General features: G+C 37.8%; 1 protein-coding gene across 1 annotated transcript in view; it reads left to right on the top strand.

Moving 5' to 3' along the window:
* OTOGL (otogelin like) overlaps positions 1 to 20,161 on the top strand; it is a gene marked incomplete at its 3' end in the record, with an annotated part of 97,430 nt that overhangs the window by 19,341 nt on the left and 57,928 nt on the right. Inside the window, exons 13-25 of the mRNA XM_082308968.1 lie at positions 418 to 526; positions 779 to 825; positions 2,263 to 2,408; positions 3,984 to 4,107; positions 5,786 to 5,963; positions 6,897 to 7,021; positions 8,832 to 9,041; positions 9,824 to 9,989; positions 11,106 to 11,180; positions 12,319 to 12,371; positions 13,074 to 13,236; positions 16,584 to 16,691; positions 17,964 to 18,102. Of these exons, the coding sequence (XP_082165094.1) occupies positions 418 to 526; positions 779 to 825; positions 2,263 to 2,408; positions 3,984 to 4,107; positions 5,786 to 5,963; positions 6,897 to 7,021; positions 8,832 to 9,041; positions 9,824 to 9,989; positions 11,106 to 11,180; positions 12,319 to 12,371; positions 13,074 to 13,236; positions 16,584 to 16,691; positions 17,964 to 18,102 (1,643 nt within the window). The remainder of the gene's footprint in view (positions 1 to 417; positions 527 to 778; positions 826 to 2,262; positions 2,409 to 3,983; positions 4,108 to 5,785; positions 5,964 to 6,896; positions 7,022 to 8,831; positions 9,042 to 9,823; positions 9,990 to 11,105; positions 11,181 to 12,318; positions 12,372 to 13,073; positions 13,237 to 16,583; positions 16,692 to 17,963; positions 18,103 to 20,161) is intronic.

Below are 20,161 nucleotides of genomic sequence, written 5' to 3'. Positions count from 1 at the left end.
AAGGTTTTGTTTAAACAGAATGTGTCTTATGCTCTGTACAAGAAAACAAACTTCCTGAGACCTATACTCAACAAAAATTAGGGACTGGACTATGAACAGTCCTGTTCTAGAAGGACTAAAGTTTATGTGATCTCAGAATCTTTTCATTTTTGAGTCTGTACAGTTTTACAGGCTTAGAGGCAGACATTTTTCATAAAGCAACTATTCAGAGTGACAACTGCTTTGAAACAGCTTTGCTGTTCATCACTCTGAGCTCTCTGCACTCACTGGGTGACTCTTTTTGCTGGTCCTCAGTTAAGACTGGTGAGATCACCTTCTGGCAGATTTGAATGTTTGAGTCAGATGAGGGACGAGCAGTGATCCAGAGTTCATTAATTTGTTTTTTATCATCTCATTTATTAACTTCCTTCCCAATAGGTCTCATTATGGAAAACGGAACTTGTATCTCTGTGTCGAATTGTCCTTGTATTTATCATGGAACTGCATTCCCTGTCGGCTCAAAAATTGAACAAGAATGTAGCAACTGGTATGTGAAAGCCACATATCTGTGTTTCTTCTCTCTGTGACTGCTGCCCATAGTTAGTTTAATATCATAGTCACACTTACATTTTAAAGAATAGTTAGTATCTATGTTTTACAGTCTGGGCTCTGGGTATCACTAAAATATGCAGGTTATTCTATGGAAAGGGTGAATTCAAGACATTAATTATCTCAAAGCTGCTCTTTTTGCTGAAGATCAGAACACTGAATTTCTGTGTTTTGTGATTTTTCTTTTTAGTATTTGTGTTGGTGGCATTTGGAACTGCACTGATCATGATTGCCCAGGTATCTGTATTTCATTATTCTTTTCTCTCCTCAATGAACATAAGGGATAAACTTTTCAGAAGACAACAGAACCAAATATGATCCAAGGGCTTGGGATGCTAATTTAAGAAGAAAGATTAAGCAGATGGATGTTGAGAGTACAAGTGGGCCAGCTGGGGTGAAGCTGTTAACTGCCTGACCATACACATCTTACCTTTTCCCATTTGCTTCTGTAACTCAGTGTATTACATCCACCTCTTGTTTGCTATCTCCTGTTCATGCTCTATGTTCTTTGGGGCAAGCGGCTTATTTCTACTGCCTGTGCAATACCTAGGCAAGGTACAAGGATCTCCTCACCTCTAGGTACAATTGTAATGCAAATAATAAGAAAAACATCGTTCTGATGCTCAATGTGCTGTATTTTCTCCCTTGTAACAGCAATTTATGTTTGGATAATGATCCTTATCTTTAAAGATTGCATGTCTCTGTAATGAGTTACTCAGAGGAACATGCAGTAGTCAGGTAGTGAAACTCCCTTGACAGCTCTGTATCTTAGACAAGATTATGCTATGAAACCTGTGAAGGAGAAAATTTTTTACAAATTAAGGAGCCGCCTCTGAATGAGGTAACAAAAAAGGCTTAACAGTTACTAAGCAAGGCTTGACAGGGTGGATCTGTAGTGTTAAACAGCTGACACCGAGAACCACTCCATTCGTCTTGTGTGCGTTGTGTGTGCATGTGGGGGGTTAATTATGACTACTCTAGTCTGCTCCTAGGGACTCAGTGCCTGTTAGTAGCGGGAGCAGGTTAGATGTCCTCCCACAGAGCACCTCCTGCAGTCATTGCAGCTAAAATGAATCTAGTTCCTGTGCTCTGACACTGCCCCATAGTGTGAATGAAAGTGCAGTTAAGTGGGGATGTGCTGGAGACTTGCTTCAACAGTGCACTCCTGATCTGAACTGAAAAATATAGAATATTTTCTATATAGAAATATATAATTATATATTATATAGAATATAGAGGCACCCTGAAGACAGACAACTGCAGCCTCTTCATACCTGCAGTAACAAGCAGTGCCATAGTACCTACAAGGAAGAAGCTTGTCCTCTTTCACACTCAGTCATGCCAAAAGATGATGAGGAAGAAAACTTCAGAGTTGTAATAAAGAGAAAACTCTTTTGTATTTTAGAGAACTCGTGACTCAAAGGCATCTCATCTAGTTAAGACCAAAAGATGCTGCACATTCGTGTGTGCAATATGAGATGGTATCTGATGGAAATAGGTGTATATGACATATTTTATTTCCAAATGCCGTAATAGCTGGATAGATTAAAGTTAGCCTGGATTATTGCTTAGAAATAAGGAGAAAGTTTCTTATTTATCTCTCTTCCATCATTTACAGAATAATGATACATTCTTATTCAAGTGAACATTCTTGTTTATCCTTTTTCTCTCAAGCTGAGTGCTCCATCACAGGTAGTTCTCATTTCACAACATTTGATGGACGTCATTTTACCTTTCTTGGGATTTGCCAGTACATTTTGGTAAAAGGCACCGGGAAAAACAAATTCACAATCACTTTACAGAAAGCACCCTGTGGACAGGTAAGTCACATTTTTGTTGAACATTCGAAACAAACGTGTCCATTCATATTTCAGGCAATCTTGTATAGGTTCTACTGTAAAATATTGGGTTATGTTTAATAAAAAATATAAATTGAAACCATTTTGCAGCTTTTTTGTAAGTGGTTGTATTGCTACATGTTGTATTGCCCTTTGTAAAATCAATTGCATCTTTAGGGGGTTAAAGTCTAAAGGGTTATTCATTTATGCACGATAAACAAGGATATACATCTTTGGTTATGGTACAAACAGATGTCTTAGGCCTTATAGAAACTCTTGCTGGCAGCACTGAACAGGTTTAATACACTGCTAGTTATGCAAGAGATTTTTTTTTGGTAGCTTTAGATTTTTATTTGATATATTATAGCATGTTTAATTTGTTGGAACAACGCCTTTTAGAAAACTATTGAAGCGACTAGCCACCACACATACTTGTTTGAAAGTATTTTGGCAAGTATCCAACAACAGGCTTTATGAATAGAGGTGCTTATAAAAAGTACTTATCTATGAGACTGGATTTAATGATGTTAGTCACCTAGGCTCTCAGGATAATGGGCTCTCAGACTGTGACTCACAGCTGCCCGTGTGCTGAGGCTGGGGTGCCTGAACTCATCAGCAGAGAGTGATGCACTGAAGCTGCCCTATCATGGGACTGCCTCTTGTGTCCCTTCAAAAGCTAGACTATGAGCTGGTGCCTCTGGTTTTTTTGTAAGCACCTCCTTCTTCTGCATAGGTGTTACTCCTGTTTCTGCATTTCAGGTGATCTCAAGCATGAGATGGTTGGTTAGGTAGCCACTGAGAGACAAGGATGCTACTGGAAATGACCCCTAGCACAACTGTAGGCACCTTGGAAAGTTTCTGGGTGAAAACATAGGGGCCCCGGGGAGCATAAGATGCTTGGTTTAAGATGGTTATGTGTCACCTTTTGTCCTGTACTTAGGTTCATAAATTCTGCCTGGATAGCACTCTAAAATGATGGGTGTGAGTTAGTTTATAAGTCACTGGTTTTTGATAGTCAGATATTTATAAATTATTGTAGTATAATTCTGGAGAGATTTTATCCTTTTGGTCTGCAGTCAGAGATCATGACTATGTTTCAAGGCGAGAAGCACCCTCATGTGTGCGACAGTTTCTTTCTTGTGCATTGCTGCATTTGGGCTCTGGTTGCACCAGCTTGATATATATGGGGTCAGACTCTTCCTCAAACACTGGTTAACCCAGCAATGAGGAGTACCCAGGCTGGCAATGCAAGTATGGCCTTTTGAACCCAGTATCAGTACTTGGGGACCTCTGTCCACTTACTACTAGGCTGCCATAATAGCTAAAATGCATTCACCTTGCCCTTAAGTGCATATGCAATGTTTTATTATGTTCTACACACAATTTTGGGTGCTCTGTTTAATGCTTTGAGTGATAGTTTACAACTGATTTACCTGATGACAGTTCTGGTATTTCCTTTCTACACTACTGTTTTTTCCTCTGCTTGTTTGGTTTTGCTTTCTATGGTAATATTAATGTCTTTGCCTGTTTCGGATGGTGAAACTTGTTTCTACTTAGAACTTTGACCACGCCTGCATTGAGTCTATAACACTAGTTCTTGAAGATGATGCGAGCAAACAAGTAACTCTCACGAGATATGGTCAAGTCCAAACTGGCCCTAACCACGTTTTTAACCTTAATGGTAAGAAGTGCATGGAGTAGAATTTTACCAGGGTTCACATTCTTTCTTTTATATGCTCCAGAGCTTTTTAATAATATCTGTCTATGAAAAAGGAATTTCTTCAAACAGAACTTATGAAATGTACAATCACTTACTTCTCATAACCTTAGTAATGGTTCTAGCAATATATTTTTTCAGCCTGTGAAAGAGAGTCCTTCATTATGCCCTCATTTCTTTGCATTTCTTATCTTGCAGAGTACCTAGAAATTCCACTCATTTTGTTTGTGTTTAGGGGGAGCAGGTAAGAAAAAGAAGGGAGGTGAAGAGAGGCTGGAAATCATATCGATGCTGATGTTAAGGCCTAGCTTGATTAAAGCTTTTTGGAATAAATGGCATGGAATAGAATACATGTGCTCTACAGGATCTACGTTGCTTTCAGTGCTGACTTATGTTGTGATTTCAGGCAGGTTACTTCACCTTTTTGGAAAGGATAGTAAAATAAATCAGCCTTAAAAGGATGTTATAAAATTAAGCACTGAAGGCGGAAATGATATTGCTAAATTTCATATCTTACAGTGATCAGTAGTAAATTCTTACTGGATTTTTGGCCTCTTTCTGAAAGAGTAAAGTGGGAGTTCCCCTTTCTTTTCCCAGCCTCCAGCAAAACAGAGGTTAGGGAGTTCTGTGCTGGTGGTTACAGCTATGTCTTTTCTTCATTGAATTTGTCCAGTTACAGTTCTGCTTTTGGCATTCACAGCTTCTGATGGCAATGAGTTCCATAGCTCAGTTATACTTTCAGTTATGTTGACAGTTCTGTTTCAAAATTTCATTGATAATTTCATTTTATGTCTTTTGAATCAGTCCCTATTAATTTTCTTGTCTCTTTCCATAGTCTGTGACAAATATAATCTATGATGACAAATATTTTGGTGTCACATTCTTGATAATTGGGTGTATCTAGGAAGTCTTATCAGCTAAGAACATCTTTAAGCTCAAATAAGCATTTTATCTGCTTCTTCTCAGTTTATGCACCTAAGTGTGTGTGCGTGCATGCGTAGAGGCTGCCTGTGAAGGTAGATCTGCTTTAAGCCTGCAGCTGCAAGTAGCCCAACAATGTGTAGCAAATGAATGCTGTGACTGTGAAATTTCCATTTCCTCGCATAATGGATTTCCTGGGAAGGAAAGCTGGGAATTTGATAGGGCCTTAGTTCACATACAGTCCAAGGAAGGAGCTATACTGATGTCATATCAATAGTAGTAAGAAAGACCCTTCTATCTAAAGATTGCAATACACTTTATAGACATCTGTTAATTAATCTTATAACATCCCTGGAGACTAAGAAACAAGTGGTTTCTTGTCTTGTCTTCTCATAGCCAGAGGCATGCTGTTGCATTGCTTTCTAAAAAAAACGAAATGTAAGAGTGGTTTCTGGGTAACTCACAGGTACAGAAAGGTGAGAGATTTTTTACTGTTGACAGTAGCTGCAATTCCCGATTTGCGTTGCTAATGAAAAAGATATGTAGTCTCATAAGTTCAGATGGAGAATGGGTGAGGTTATTTAGCTGCAGGTGAGGTTGTGCATAGTTTCTCATTTTATTTCTGCATTTTCAAAATCTATTTTGTTTAAGGGGTAAACCAATACAACCTGGAAGTTGGATTTCAGTGAATTTGTTTTTCTTTTTCTTTTGCCATGTGCAGGGGCTATTGAAATTCAGAATATATCTTCTTTCTTCGTTCAACTGAAAACTAGTTTTGGTTTGAAGATACTGTTTGCTAAAGATGGAGAGAGGATCTATGTTCAAGTCGATGTTGGCTGGAAGAGAAGAACATTAGGACTATGTGGAACGTACAATGGGAATTTAAGAGATGATTTTCTGTAAGTCGCATATTGTACATTTAGCTTGTGTTTAATAACAAGTGAAGAGTTTTGTTGAATGCAATCACTTGATTATTTCATTTCATTAACATGCTGATACGTTATTAAACTAACCAATATAAAATCTCTTAATTAAAATGTTAGTAACTTTTTAAAATATGAAACTCATAAATTTAGCAAAGTCATTCTAAGATGTTTAGCTAAGTAATTCTAGAAAAATACCCTATTATTTGTAGAAGTTAATGGATGATGATATTTCCTGAATGCACTTTTTTTCTTCCTTGCTGCTCCCCTGTCATCAGAGCAAATACATGAGCACTGACAAAAAGAATGGATAATAATACTAATATCATCCTCAACTGATTAACACTTACTACTAGTTGATTTTTTTTGCCTACATCAAGTTTCAATGGAAAAAAATGTAATTCTGAACCACGGGAATAGTTTAATTAGAAGAGCACACTTTGGTTATTCTTTTACTTCATTTCCTCCGAAGTTCTTCAAGCTATAATATCACAAAACTTTTCTAGCAATGATAAATGCTTTTCAAATACTTGGTGAAAAACAGCATCAAAATGCAAACAGCCCCCTTCTAGAACACTGACATTAGCTAACAGGTCAAATTTTTGACATTTCACTGAATGTATGTACTCGAATAAAGGCCAAATTCTCCTCTCATTAACACCTCCTCCAACTGATTTCAGAGTACTTGAATTAAGTGTAAGTGAGGTCAGACTTTGAGTGTAAGAATATTTTTGCATGACTAAAATATTGAGGAAAAATTTTTTTTATACCTCACAGACGAAAATTCTTTTGACACGTTGAATGTTCAGTGTGACAATGCATCTAAGGCTTTTTGATGTGCTCGCATCCTCACCTATGTAGTTCATAAGGTCAGCAGGATGCTTGCAGTGTTGATCTTTTCCTTTTCAGTTCTCCAGCAGGGATGATAGAAGGGACCCCACAACTTCATGCCAATGCATGGAAAGTTTCCTCAGCTTGTTCTGTGCCTATCAATATTCCTGTGGTTGATCCCTGCAATGTTAATCAGCAAAATGGTATGTTTTCACATGGGAGTCTAGAATTAGCTGTATCTTATTATTATGGGTCATTTTTTGTTTTCTCTGTGAATGAGTTGCGCTTACTTGTATTTTAACTTCAATTTTAGATGTGCCCTCTTTCTTTCCTTTTACTTTTTTGGCAAAGACCATTCTTTCCATACATTTAGCATGTAAAATTAAGTAAATCCTTCATAAACACAAGCTAGTTGATCATTTAATGCTGGGTGTACTGGCCATGAGTCCTAAATTCTGCTGTGTAATATACATGCAAACTGCTAGGCAGAACACCATCTGTATTCCTGTAAATTACACGAGTCAAGAGGAATGATGTGATGCATGTTTGTAGATTGACAAAGAAAGAACAGGAGACAGTGTCTTGCCAAGACAGTGTTCAGATCAAAAGTCCTGTCTCTGGCTTCTCCATGCTTGTTGCATTAAAGGTTTCCTTATCCTTCATCTATGCTTTCTGACACAAACTGATGCAAACAATCTGAGATCTGTGGATTTGTTCAAATTCCTGAGTAAAGTTTTAGTTTTGGCTGGCTGATGTGCCTATGTTTTGCGTTGAACTTTCATTGTCTCCTCCTTTCCATGTTGCTGTTCTTTTCAATTAATGAAGACAATGGGCAGACAGTAGTTGCCAATTCTGACAGAATTCAGTCTAATGTTTCTAATGTTTCAGACATAAGATCTCACTAAGGATGTGGGATTTGGCCATATTTAGAGCCTGTGGGAGCAAGCCTAGAATAACCATAAACCTTTAAGAATCTGGGGCATTCTAAGACTTTTTAAGCCTTCAGCATTTGCTGTCTTCTAAAGCAGTACATCTCAGCCAAGCTAGCTCTCTCTCTAAGATACTTCATGCCTCACCTTCAGTTCTGTGCTTCCTCAGCAAAGGTGGAGTTTGACATAAATGTAAGCTGCTGAGAGCAGGAGGGTGGACTACATGACTTTCTGAGGTCCCTCTGAGCCTGAACTTTCCTGTGATCCTGTAATCATCACTGAAAAAAGCGGTCCCTGAGTAAATTGTCCTGCCACAAGCTACCACCTGTGCTGAGCCAGCACAAGCATTTTTTCCAGTTCTGTGATGATCTTAATCTGATAAAACTGAAAAAGAAATGATGGTTTGTTTGTTTACATATTTTGTCAGATTACTTTTCAACCAAGTCAAGTTCAGTCCTTGAATCTAGTTTATTGAGAAACTCCAGAAATCCTTGTGTCAGTGTGTGTATGTGGGAATAAACAGGAGGATGAAGGGTAGGGATACTCTTTTAGCAGCAAAATTGGCTTAAATGTGATCCACACTATGGTGTTCCTGAGATGTTCCACCACTTGTGGTGGTAGTATGCTTCAGTGGTAGGAGGAGGGTCTGTTGGCGCTAGAAGGTATATGGCCAGCTTGGGACTTGCATACCCTTGAGCTCCAGTTTATGATGCTTCCTGAGTCCACATGCCAAGAAGTATATGGACATTGCTGACTGCAAAGCTAAATGAAACATCAAATAGGAAAAACATATTCCAAGCTTTGGAGGACTATTTTGAAATATATTATTTTACCATTTAAGTTTCCTGCACTACTAGAGGAAGGCATAGCTGGTTTTATATAGTTATTTTTATCTTAAGTGGAGTTTATTGTTGAGGGAGTTGCTTACAATATCAGTTTTAAACTATAGAAATTTGTAGAAAGACATTGTATACAAGTTTTTGTTGCACAACTGGCTATGTTTGGTTTTTATATTCTGTGCTATTCATTTGACTAACTGTTATATTAAAATGGATCTGGCTAAAACAATGTCACCTTCTCTTAGCTGGGTATGCATCTCACTGTGATATCATCAATCAAGAAGTTTTTGCTCCCTGCCATGCCTACATCAGTCCAGGATTATACTACCAGCTATGCCGCTTTGACGCGTGCAGATGCGGAAGCAGCTGTTTGTGTAATGCTTTGGCACACTATGCTTACGTTTGCGGCAAGCACGGGGTCACCGTTGACTTCAGATCTCATATTTCTTACTGTGGTGAGTAATGGTTGCAGAACGTAGTATCTTTTAGAAATGTGTAAAATTCTACAAATATAATTCGCTCCACAAAATACAAGGAAACTAGAATTGTGCCATGGGCTAATCACATACTCAGGGGAGAATGCTAATAGCTTTTATGTTAAGCATCTGAGTCGGGGACCCTGAGCTGCCTCACAGGGGGTGCCTGTCCCTTTCCATTGGCTACAGAGAGAATTTAAATTTCTGGTTTTAAACTCCGAAGTCATATGGAAGCCCCCGTTAGGCGAAAGTAGTCAGGGAGTGGCAAGAAGCAGGGCTGTTCCCTAAGGGAAGGCAAGCCAGGACGGCAGGAGCTCCCCAGGGTGGGCAGGGCAGGATGGGCAGTGATTTCCCAAGTAGGATACAGCAATGATTTAAAACAAGGCATTTCTAAACCATAGAGTAATGCCTCAACTTTAACTGGACCATTCTTCCTCCCTTGGAACCCTGAGTTACTAGATAGACATACCCACCACACATACACACACTTAACATATATAAAGAATAGACACCTACTGCTTACAAAATAGACAATTCCAGCCAAGGAAATGTCTAACATAAACCCACCTGAATCTAAACATTTCTAACTTAAGAAATCAGTAAAAGAGCATATTTTTCTCATGCATTTTAACTCACCCCAATGTAGCAAAAGACCATTTTGCTTTGCTGTTTTGCAGTCCCATGATATACTGCTTTGTTTTCTGTTTTTCACATTTTAAGAGTATGTTGTTCTCCCTTCCCTCTCCCTCTCTCTCCTCCAGCTGTGATGTGTCACAGTGGTATGCTTTATCGTCAGTGCTCTTCTTTTTGTAAACACTCCTGTGCTTCACTTTCTATGGCAAAAATCTGTGGTGATGACTGTGCAGAAGGATGTAATTGTCCTGATGGGAAATATTTTGAAGAGTCGGTCAACTTTTGTGTATCAATGTAAGTCATAAGAAAATAGAATATATGTGTAGGCACATTTTCCTCTTTCCAGCAAGATTTGAAGTAGTTTTTCTGCTGTTTCCCTCAAGATGTAGCTGCCTAAACAGGATAGCAAGCAATATGTGAAGATTTCATATTCTTTTGTACTAATCAATAGCGGGGCCTCATCTCCTACTGTGTGTACAGCCATCTACTGCACTTCAGAGAAGATATGTCACACTGCCCTAGAGAAGGGTGATGAAATGTTTTTAATTAGTGGGAAAGCATTTTCACATGAAAACCTTGTTTTTAACACTTAAGAAAAAATGAGAAGGAATCTACGTAGTAGCAATCCATAAAGTCAGGGATAGTATGGAGAGAGTGGCTAGGAGTGTCTTTTTTTCTGTCTCACAATGCAAACCCCTTCAGTTAAATGGAAGGAAATGGTGAATGAAAGGAAATAGTTTTTGTACATTGTACACCAAAATTTTACATCTTACGACCATGGAGAGTTACTGAGTTCAGGTACTGAATTAAAGACCAGAATGAGTATTCAGATAAATTTCAAGATTATACAGTTATTGCTGTTCATTGCGACATATGTTTTCGAAAGATCAGTAAAGTTCATACTGTAGGGATAAAGACTGTTTCAAACTATTAAAGAGTGTGAGATAACTTGGTATTCCCATATTTTTATGTGCTTTCTAGGGAATTCTGTTGCTACTTCTATCCCACCTGGCTCTTATCACAGACAGAGCTAATGGATTTTGCTATGATAATTCCTCTGTCCCATGATTTTGACATTACTTTGAATGGGAACTACACACTGCCATACTACTCCCATAACAGGGAAGAAAAGCTCCTTTCTATAAGACTAATGCACAGAAACAGCAAATAAATAATATGGAGATTGAGGAAAATACTGGCTTTGTTGAAGACAGTAGGAGTTTTGTCACTGACTTCAATACAGTCGGAGTGTCATCCTTCAGTTTTTGCCTTTAGAAGTATATTGTAAATATAAAGATTGAGTTAATGAATTATAAGGCCTGCTTATCATAATAGTTTGATAAATGGATTGCCCTTAAATCCCATTTCATCTTGCTTTTGTATCTACATGCATAAACATTCTTTTAACAGATCTGCCTGTCATTGTCATTACAAGGGCAAAGCCCTCCAGCCTGGAGAAATCCTCCCTACGCCAACAGGCTCCTGGTAGGTTTGAGCACTAAGAGTTTTATCTTTCATGTATCACAGTTTGGATGCTACTCGAGAGCCTTGGAATTTTTTCACATAGAATGAAGGACTACTATATCAAGATTTTATTTTTGTTACACACTGAGTAAAAGGGAACCTAATATAAATTGGATTACATACATGCTTATTTTAACAACAGGATACTTGGAAAATTCTGTAAGCCAGGGACTAAAGAGTATCTCAAAACACACATATAGAGGTTGCAGTCCTGCTCTTAGGCCTGGGGGCATTATGATATAGCAATATGAGGCTGGTTTCGGAAGAATAAACAATGTGATTCTATTTTGGAAAGTCTTTCAAACAAAGGCTTGCAGGGAGCTATATTTGTTTCATTTTGTATTATTAATTCATGATGGAATCCTGACCTCACTGAAACAAGTCAGGAAACCTCCCAGATTTTCTGGTAAAACTTGTTCATTTTACAAGAAATGCTCTCAACCTGCTGATTTAAAATCATGTCTGTGGCTTGAGTGTCAAGGTCGATTCTTGCTGAGGTCTTATGTATTACAGTCGTTATAACTGAAGCTTGGTAATTATGTAGTTCAAGAGGTGAGAGTAGGGGCTTCATTTTTCTGCCATTGCTATGCCTCTGCAATGCTTTGTTTTTTTCACAATTTTTTTAAGGAAAAAAAATAAGGACTAGGTTTATTGTCAAATGTGTTTTTCTGCAGTTCTGTGTTTTATCATAGAAGAATCAAGCTGTGTATTCTAACATCTGTGCAACTGGCAATTTGCATACTGTATCCTTCCATATTCACCAAGGTAGATAAGGTTTTGTGTTACACTGCCAGCATCCTGAATCATCTGGCCCTACATTCCCATAGAGGCTGACATACCCAGCTTCTTTTATGTTTCAGTGAAAGTTAGGCAATTAAATAGTACATAAACACCTTTGTGAGTTTGGGCCCTCATTACGGATCAGCAGTTAGAAAACACCAACAAAAAATTGGTCAGAACTCATGCTTTCGGATTTTCATCCTCCTTCTCTTCCTGATTTCTGTTGTTTAAATTTGGTTAAGTTGTATTATCTTTTTTAACATGGTGACTACAAAACATCTTCCCCTTGAATAAAGATCGGTTTGCTTTTCTTTTCTAGTCAGTGTTTGAATGGAACAGTGAAATGTATTGAAGCCACTACAGAAAATACAGGTAATTTGCAGTCTTGTCTCATATTACAGGTGCACAGAGAAAGTTTTTGACATTGAATAGTCATTTGGTTTTCTCCTCATATGTATTTTCATTATGGGATACTTAACGTCATGGCATATTAAAATAGCAGGTTAGGAGCACAAGTTGTCTTGGTTTTTTCTTTTTCCTTTTTCTGCAGCACAAATTGTACTATTAAGTCACTTGGGAAATTAAAAAAATAAATAATTACATGTGAGGTGTAGGTCAATGTGTTCTCATGGGAATACCTAAAATTAGGCTCACTATTCATGTTTAGGAAGCCTTAAGATCTTGATTTCTAGAAAGTAAATTTTTAATGAATTTCTAATGGATTTAGAAGGGATTTCAGTACACTGAAAATTATGCCATTTCTAAACATTCTGTCTACCTAAGGCATAATTACTCTACTTTAAGAATGGGCTGTGTATCAGATCCAGGGTGCATAGATCCAGATGCTTAATGTTAAGTTTTGGTATTTTTTTTTTTTACATTTAAACATACATTAATTTTATATCTTTGTAATACAAATGAACTTATAGACTTTTATTCAGACTGTGGTCTTATGTGTACTGCAATGTAGGATAACTGTTCATTAAAATAAATAGATTTTGAACAAAAACAAATAGAAAACCTTCAGTGTAAAAGAGCAATTGATCTCATTTAACCTGCATTTTGCATTTGAAGTTCAGATATGCCCTGAAGGAAAAATCTACTATGACTGCAGATCTCCTGTGCCTGGATTACCAGCAGCGGGGGTGAATTGCGGGATCTCTTGTGCGAACCTTGCGATGAACTTCTCCTGTGTCCCCTCACCACCCTGTGCAAGTGGCTGCATTTGCCCCCCGGGGTAAGCTTTGGCAGAACAACCTGGGGCACAAGCCATATACATATTTTTCACAGTTTAACTCTGCATATTTTTTGGCTTTTTAAATTCCAGTGGTATCACACCTTTAGTTTTGAAGCTATTGTTCTATAAATTTTTGCAAATATACAATCACAGTTAAAAGGCCAACTCTTTCTTTTGTCTCTGAGAGCCCTTTTATCCTTCCTGCTGGTGGGAGGCTCCATGCTATAATGCTTCCTCAGTTGGAGTCTCACAGTTTCTCCATCCTAAGACCATGATTCCACTATCCCATGAGATATCCAGCTTGCTACCAGTCCAGTTGGCTGGTATTTGGGACTCTCTGGACAGGAGATGACTCCCACCACTTGCACAGTATAGTTTATTTGAGTGTAGAAGCAAACATGACAAAAAATCGTAATGTAAACCATCTGTGTTCCTGCTTATGCCCAAGTAGTTGTCTCACCTAGACTTCTACTCAGGCTTACACTATTGATGCCCAACCTGGGGCAGGGAGGGCGGTGTGCAGGCTGGATCCTGCCCTCTTCCCCTTCATTCTCTCTGCCCATCTGAACTCAGCCGAAGTCTTTGTTTTCTCAGCTCATGTATTTGGATTTGGTGCCCAGAAACAGTCTGCTGAGCTTTGCAGGGGTCAAATCAAAGTACAAAAGCTAAAAGCATGTGTTGTAAGTTTCTATCAGGATCAACTACCACTCCCTCCATCTGTTTCCATTCCCTCCCCTGATACCTGCTCTGTGCACTTTCAGATTTGAAGAGTCAAATATGTTGTGCAAATTGCTGCAATTTGACCTCAGGTGGAGTGCTCCCTGTTTTTTCTCAACATTTAATTTTATTTCATTGTATGTGTAGCCAATGGTCCCCTGAGAGTATATCAGCTGTGTACAGATCAGAGTGTAATGAGACTGCCAGAATATCCCTTTCAGTAACTTGTGATGTTCATAGATGACTAAGCACTGGTGAAGGACAGATTTCAGGCATAGCTATTTAAGATTTCACTAGTTTTTCTTGCCTGGTATTCTGTAGTCCTCTACAACCTCTGCCTCAACTGAGGAGTTAGCTTTCAAGACCATTAGTGTTATAGGAATAAACAATTATTTTTAACACAAAAATGCATGAATCTGTACAAGGCATCGTATAAAAACTAGTACATTTTTACTGAAACATCACTATGCTATTTGCATGAACTTAAACTAGCAGCATTGTCATGAAAGTTCATTTGAAAATTTGAAATAATTAAAATATAGTTTAAAAAACAGAGCTAAAGCCCTGCTCTCACAGTCAAGTAGTATTATACCATCTCAAATGGAATGTTACTTGATTATTTTCTGAATGATGAAGTATAAAAGGGGTACATACAATCCAAATCCCAAGTTTCTGTCAAATAATGGAGTAAAACACATGAATTATTTTGTTAAGTAAGAGAATAAACACTTATTTTCCTATTAGATAGAAAAGTAAATGTGTAACATCTAGTGTCGTTAGTACCATCATCGGTGTTAAATTGTATTTCTGGAGTCATTATGCCTTTCAGGCTCATGGTTCGAAGAAGTCAGTATGGCTTTTAGCTAGGAAGGGATCAGCAGGGTTATCTTAAAAATTGGGTTCAGCAGTTCTCTTTTTTATACAAGAAGATGTTAAGCATATACCTCATTATATTAAATCTATATGGACAAGTCATGAAAGCCTTGTTATGAGAAGTTTTACTGCTATGTCACTTTTTTATTCTCTTATGATGCCATTCTTCTCTTTGTTTCTCTTTTCCCACCTTATTTCTATGACTACCCATTGCTTGACCCAATGACCTAACCTTTTGGGGTGGAATCTTGAATTCTCCTGGAGACTAGCACCTTGTTCAAGCATCCCGGGTATTTATGGTGCTCAGAAAGTAAAGCAGCTTGTGCGTGGTATTGCAACCCTTTCCTTTGGAAACCCATGACAGGATGGACTCTAGTATGCAAAAAATGGTCCTCTTAAAGTAAAGATGTTTTACGTTTTCTATTGTTAAAACTCTTGCACAACAGCTTGTGGTTCTTTTAGTCAGTAGTTAAAGAGGTTGCAAAGAATAAGAAACACTGAAAGTCTCTGGTATGCTATAAAAATTGAATAGAGTAGCTCAAAATTTCATGAGGAAATGAGCTGAGAATGACAGTAAATTCATCACCCAAAGATACACTGAAAGTCACGCTAGCCCTGAACTGGAGATATAAGAGGATAAGTTGAGTTACAGAAGTACAGAAGAGTAATATGGAAAGGGACCTCATGGGGCAAAGTTATTCTCCTGCCCTTAGGTAGCATCAACTATACCTATGTTATTCTTGGCAGGTATTTAACTTCCATTGACAGAGACTCTAAATGACCTTCTCAAGCCATCCATTCTCGTGCTTTCCTATCTTTAATAATTTTTTCTGAACACTTGACTCTTTTACTTAAAATCAATTAATCTTTAATGAACCAGTAATTATGGGGAGAAGAAAACACTAATCTGTGTATTCCTTTTAACTTCAAGTGAAGCAATCTCAAGATCATACTTTGAAAAAATATCTCTCTGTACTCTTAACCGTGTGTTGCAATGACAACTGCAGGAATTGCTCCCCTAAAATGCAGCATTGGGAGTGTCAGTAACATTTTTATTAAGAGTTAATGTTGATAAGCAGATGGAAATGAGGAGATGGCAAAAAAGTGTTTAATCACATCTCTGGGTCACTTATTCATGATGTAATTAGATTTGCCGCTTTTTGCATTAAATGCCGCTGTTCTGTCTTAACCTTGTTAGTTGTTTCCACTTCCCTGGGGTAGGCAGGTAACCTCCACCACCGCCCTTCACAAACTGTGTTTCTTTTGTCCTGCTAACTCTGCAACAGCTGCCATAGCCCGGCTCACTATCCTGCGCTCAGAACAGGACGGTTGCTGCTCTGTGCAGAGGAGCAGGCACATCAGTCCGGCTGCTTCCCTGGGGCAGGAGGACGAGGGAATAGCAGAGAGGAAAGGGCAGCCCGGCTGCAGCCTCCACAGCGTGCATAACACACATGCTCTGAAGTTTGCAGGGAGGAGTACCTACACCACCTGCGGTCTTGCATAGGAGCTGCTGCCCCACACCAACATACCGGTTTCTCGGTAGAAGGAGAGCCACAGATGTGAGCTTTTCAAGGCCTCCAGCTGGGCACAGTGGAGATCATTTGAGTCAGACAGCTTTTTGCTGCTGGAACAATTGTCCTTGGCTGGATGGAAGACCAGTTGCCCTTGGCAGCATTTAGACAATACACTACACATTCAGTTATGTTGATCTACTTGTGAATTTATGCTTTCATCTTAATAATTCTTTTATTTTGAAGGATGGCTGAGCATAGAGGGAAATGTTATATTCCTGACAGTTGTCCATGCACCTGGAAAGACAGGGAATTTCTGTCAGGAGAAGTGATAGCTACACCATGTTACACCTGGTGAGTGACATGCATTTTGCATACTTCCAAATCATCTGGGTCTAGCCACAAAGGGAAATCGATACAGAAAACACATTGAGTACACTGAAAATAAAAAATGTATATGCTTGTTTATAGACAGTTACAGGATATATCTTTTATTAGGCTCACTAATAGACTTGGAAGAGTAGGCAGACTTGGGTGAGTGCTTCTTCAGGTCTGAAAAGGAAGCAGAAGATATCCAAATTAAAAAGCAGTCAAGAACAAATGCTTGATTCTACACATATCCATTAATCTCTGAAAGAAAAGACATCTGGCATTTTGGAGAATAGAATATCATGAAAGACAACCAAGGAGAAAAAAAAGAGAAATTAAATGTATGGCAGTGGTAAATAGTCTGCTCCTTTGGGAACTGGACTATTTGCAGTGTGAGTTACCAGTCAGCATGAGTGACTGTACAGGAAGAAGATGGGCAATAAAAAAAAAAAAGGAAATAAAAAAGCATTATAATTGGAAAATGAGCTAGCGCCCAGCATCTTTTTTAAGGAGCTTTACCTGACTCATACTGACGCAAAACAGTTTCTCATCCATTATAATTTGCTAGCCAAAATATTTATCTTCAGTTATGTATATATTTAATAATTAAAAAAAAAGTTTGGCATGGAAGCTTTTAATCATTTTAAAACTTCATTGGCAAATCAACTGAGCTTATACACTTACACAAGCAAAACTAGAAGCTGTCAGTATTACCTTAATACAAATTCATGCAAGTCACTGAATGTAGCTGACAGGAAAAGTAATTCCACAAAATATGAGCATTTATTTCTTAAACTCATTCCATACTTGTCTGATACCCTGAAATCTTACAGGTAGCAACTGGAGGTCTTTTGCATTGAATATGTGCAGATTTTTATTAAAATTTATTGAGAAAAAATATAAAATTGATGTTTTATGAATGAGCATGTTGTGGCATGGTGTCTTATCTATACTGGAGGCAGTGATGGAAATATCTGCATAAGCCATAAAAAAATTAAGATTTTGAATTCATTTCTTATGCATTTCTATTGTACGTATGTGCTGATGGCAAAATGCTCAACACTTTTCTGCCATGGCATCACCAATAACTTCAGAAGCAATCCACAGAATAGCTCTGTGTTTCAAGGTCTGAGAATTTTCTTCCTTTCAGGAATTTCTGTATGACTTGAAATAAAGAACCCAAGAAAGCTTCTTCTTGAAAATAAAAAGAAAATGACACTGCTATGAGAAGATACTGATTGTTAATTTTCCTTACAGTGTTTGTCGGAGAGGGATATTCAATTGCACTAGTTACCCCTGTCCTGCTGTTTGCACTATTTATGGAGATCGACATTATTATACCTTTGATGGATTGGAGTATGATTATGTCAGTGACTGCCAAGCTTACCTGCTAAAGGTAGGAGGATTGTTCATACATTTCCATGCGTCCAAGTGAAAGTGGCCGTGAGAGGGCAAGTATTTTGAACATCTGGAGATGATCTATAGGAACAAACATTGAGAAAACAGGTGCAGAACAGATGTGTCTGAAAGGAAGAACCTGTAAATGACATTTCGTGCTCAGCCATTTGAAAACGGTACATGGGTGTGTCCTTACATATCTATGTGGTCTAGAGAAAAATAGAAAGCAATGTTTTCTGTTCTACCTTAACCATGCTTTCATCACAATGAGCGAAGAATAACACTACAGAAACTGTTCTAGAACTAGGTATAATGTATAGATTTATTTAATAATCATCTATAAACTCTGCTTGGCAGAGGGTTAATGGCAACCTCTGAGGCTGCTTGGAATCCTTCTTGAATGTGATCTGCATCGGATCTGGAGTGTATGTGTATAATAATATCAAACACAATGATTTCATAATTCAACAATGAAATCCTTCATTGAGATTGTCTGGCAGCTACATGCTAATGTTCCTCATAGCACACATTTACAGTACATTGCTAGCCTTTTTTGTTTAAAAATACCATTACTGACATTTAGAAATATATTCTATTACTAACAACACTATTGTTTATTATCATTGTTGCTATTATTAAAGCTAAGAGTCTGTCTTCTGAGTTACAGTAATGTGTTTAGAAGAATATTCATTTTCTGTCAACCCTGACTGTCTAACCTTAAGAAAAATCATGGTTCCTCAACAAGGACTACTGCAAAGAGTTTATTTCATGTACACTTTAGTAGAATATTCATGGCTGTGAAATAAAATAGATTAGTTCCAGATTTTTTTCTTTGTTAAAAAAAAAAAAAAAGAGAGAGGTTTGGTAAAGATAATAAGAGTACCTTATAGAAAACTCCTGGCATGTATCATATTGTCTCATAAAAGAGCTCTTACTCTTAGAGGTATATGAACCTTTGCACAAACCTTCCTCCTGTAAGATGCAAAAAATAGGGGTTGCTTTACCTGTAAAATCAACTTGCCTGTATGATGAGGTGGAAAGGCACGTTGTCATTTCTTAATTCTTATGCCATTCAGCCAGAGAGGTGTGTAACATAAATCTATGCTGCTTTTTCAAACTTTAGTATGATACTGGAATGCTCTGCTTTTACAATTAAATGTCACCTGCCACTCTACTGCATAAGAAAGTACCTATCTGGAAACAAACTGTGGGGAGCATTTGGACTCCAAGAATAACGTTGGCAGCCACAAAATTAAGGCATGTGGCACACTGCCAACAGGCCTTTCTTCAGGTGAACATGATGACAAAAATGACGAAAATGCTGCCTACGTAGATCTGCTTTTCAGACTTTTCAGATGTTTTTTCAGCTTTTCAAACTGTTTTTTTCCCCAAACTTAGCTAATGTGAGAAAGTATGGCCTAATTTGTTTATCTTTTTTCTTTCCTCTTTAGTATATGGAAAACTTTCATGATCTATATTGAAGGACTGTTTATTATAAATTAGACACTGCATAATTATGTCTGGAACAGATGATGTATCTGTGGGCTCATTTTTGACTGTGAAATGTTTGGAGAGGTTTTAGGGAAAAAAACAAAAGAAACAAAGGATGGGATTATATGGCAGATGCCCAAGAGCTTTGAGGGAACTAAAACACAGAACTGGTGAAATATGTGATGTGCAATCCTGGATTCAGAGGAATGAAAGATGGCAGTATAATGAAATATTTTAAAAGGACTCCACAGCTGAATTTGGCAGGAACAGACCAATATGTCTGATTTACATATGAAGGAAATTAATCGAAATTATAATCAAGAGAAATGACAATTGGGGAAGAGTTGAACTCTTTTTTTTGTAAAAGAAATTCATGCGTGATGAAACTTCAGAGTTATTCCATGAAGACAATAAACATATGGATGAGGATGATCAGGTCAATATGTGTGTATTTTAGCTTAAAGACCTTTTGGAAACAGATTTCATCAAATATTTTTTAGAGACTAGTCTCTCATAGGATGAAAGTGAAGATTCTTTGAGACACGAATTATAAGTTAGAAGTTAAA

Source organism: Platalea leucorodia (assembly GCF_965183815.1).
Source record: "Platalea leucorodia genome assembly, chromosome: 4".
Lineage (NCBI taxonomy): Eukaryota > Metazoa > Chordata > Aves > Pelecaniformes > Threskiornithidae > Platalea > Platalea leucorodia.
The sequence above is the reverse complement of the archived record's forward strand: the minus strand, read 5'-3'. Positions and strand labels throughout refer to the sequence as shown.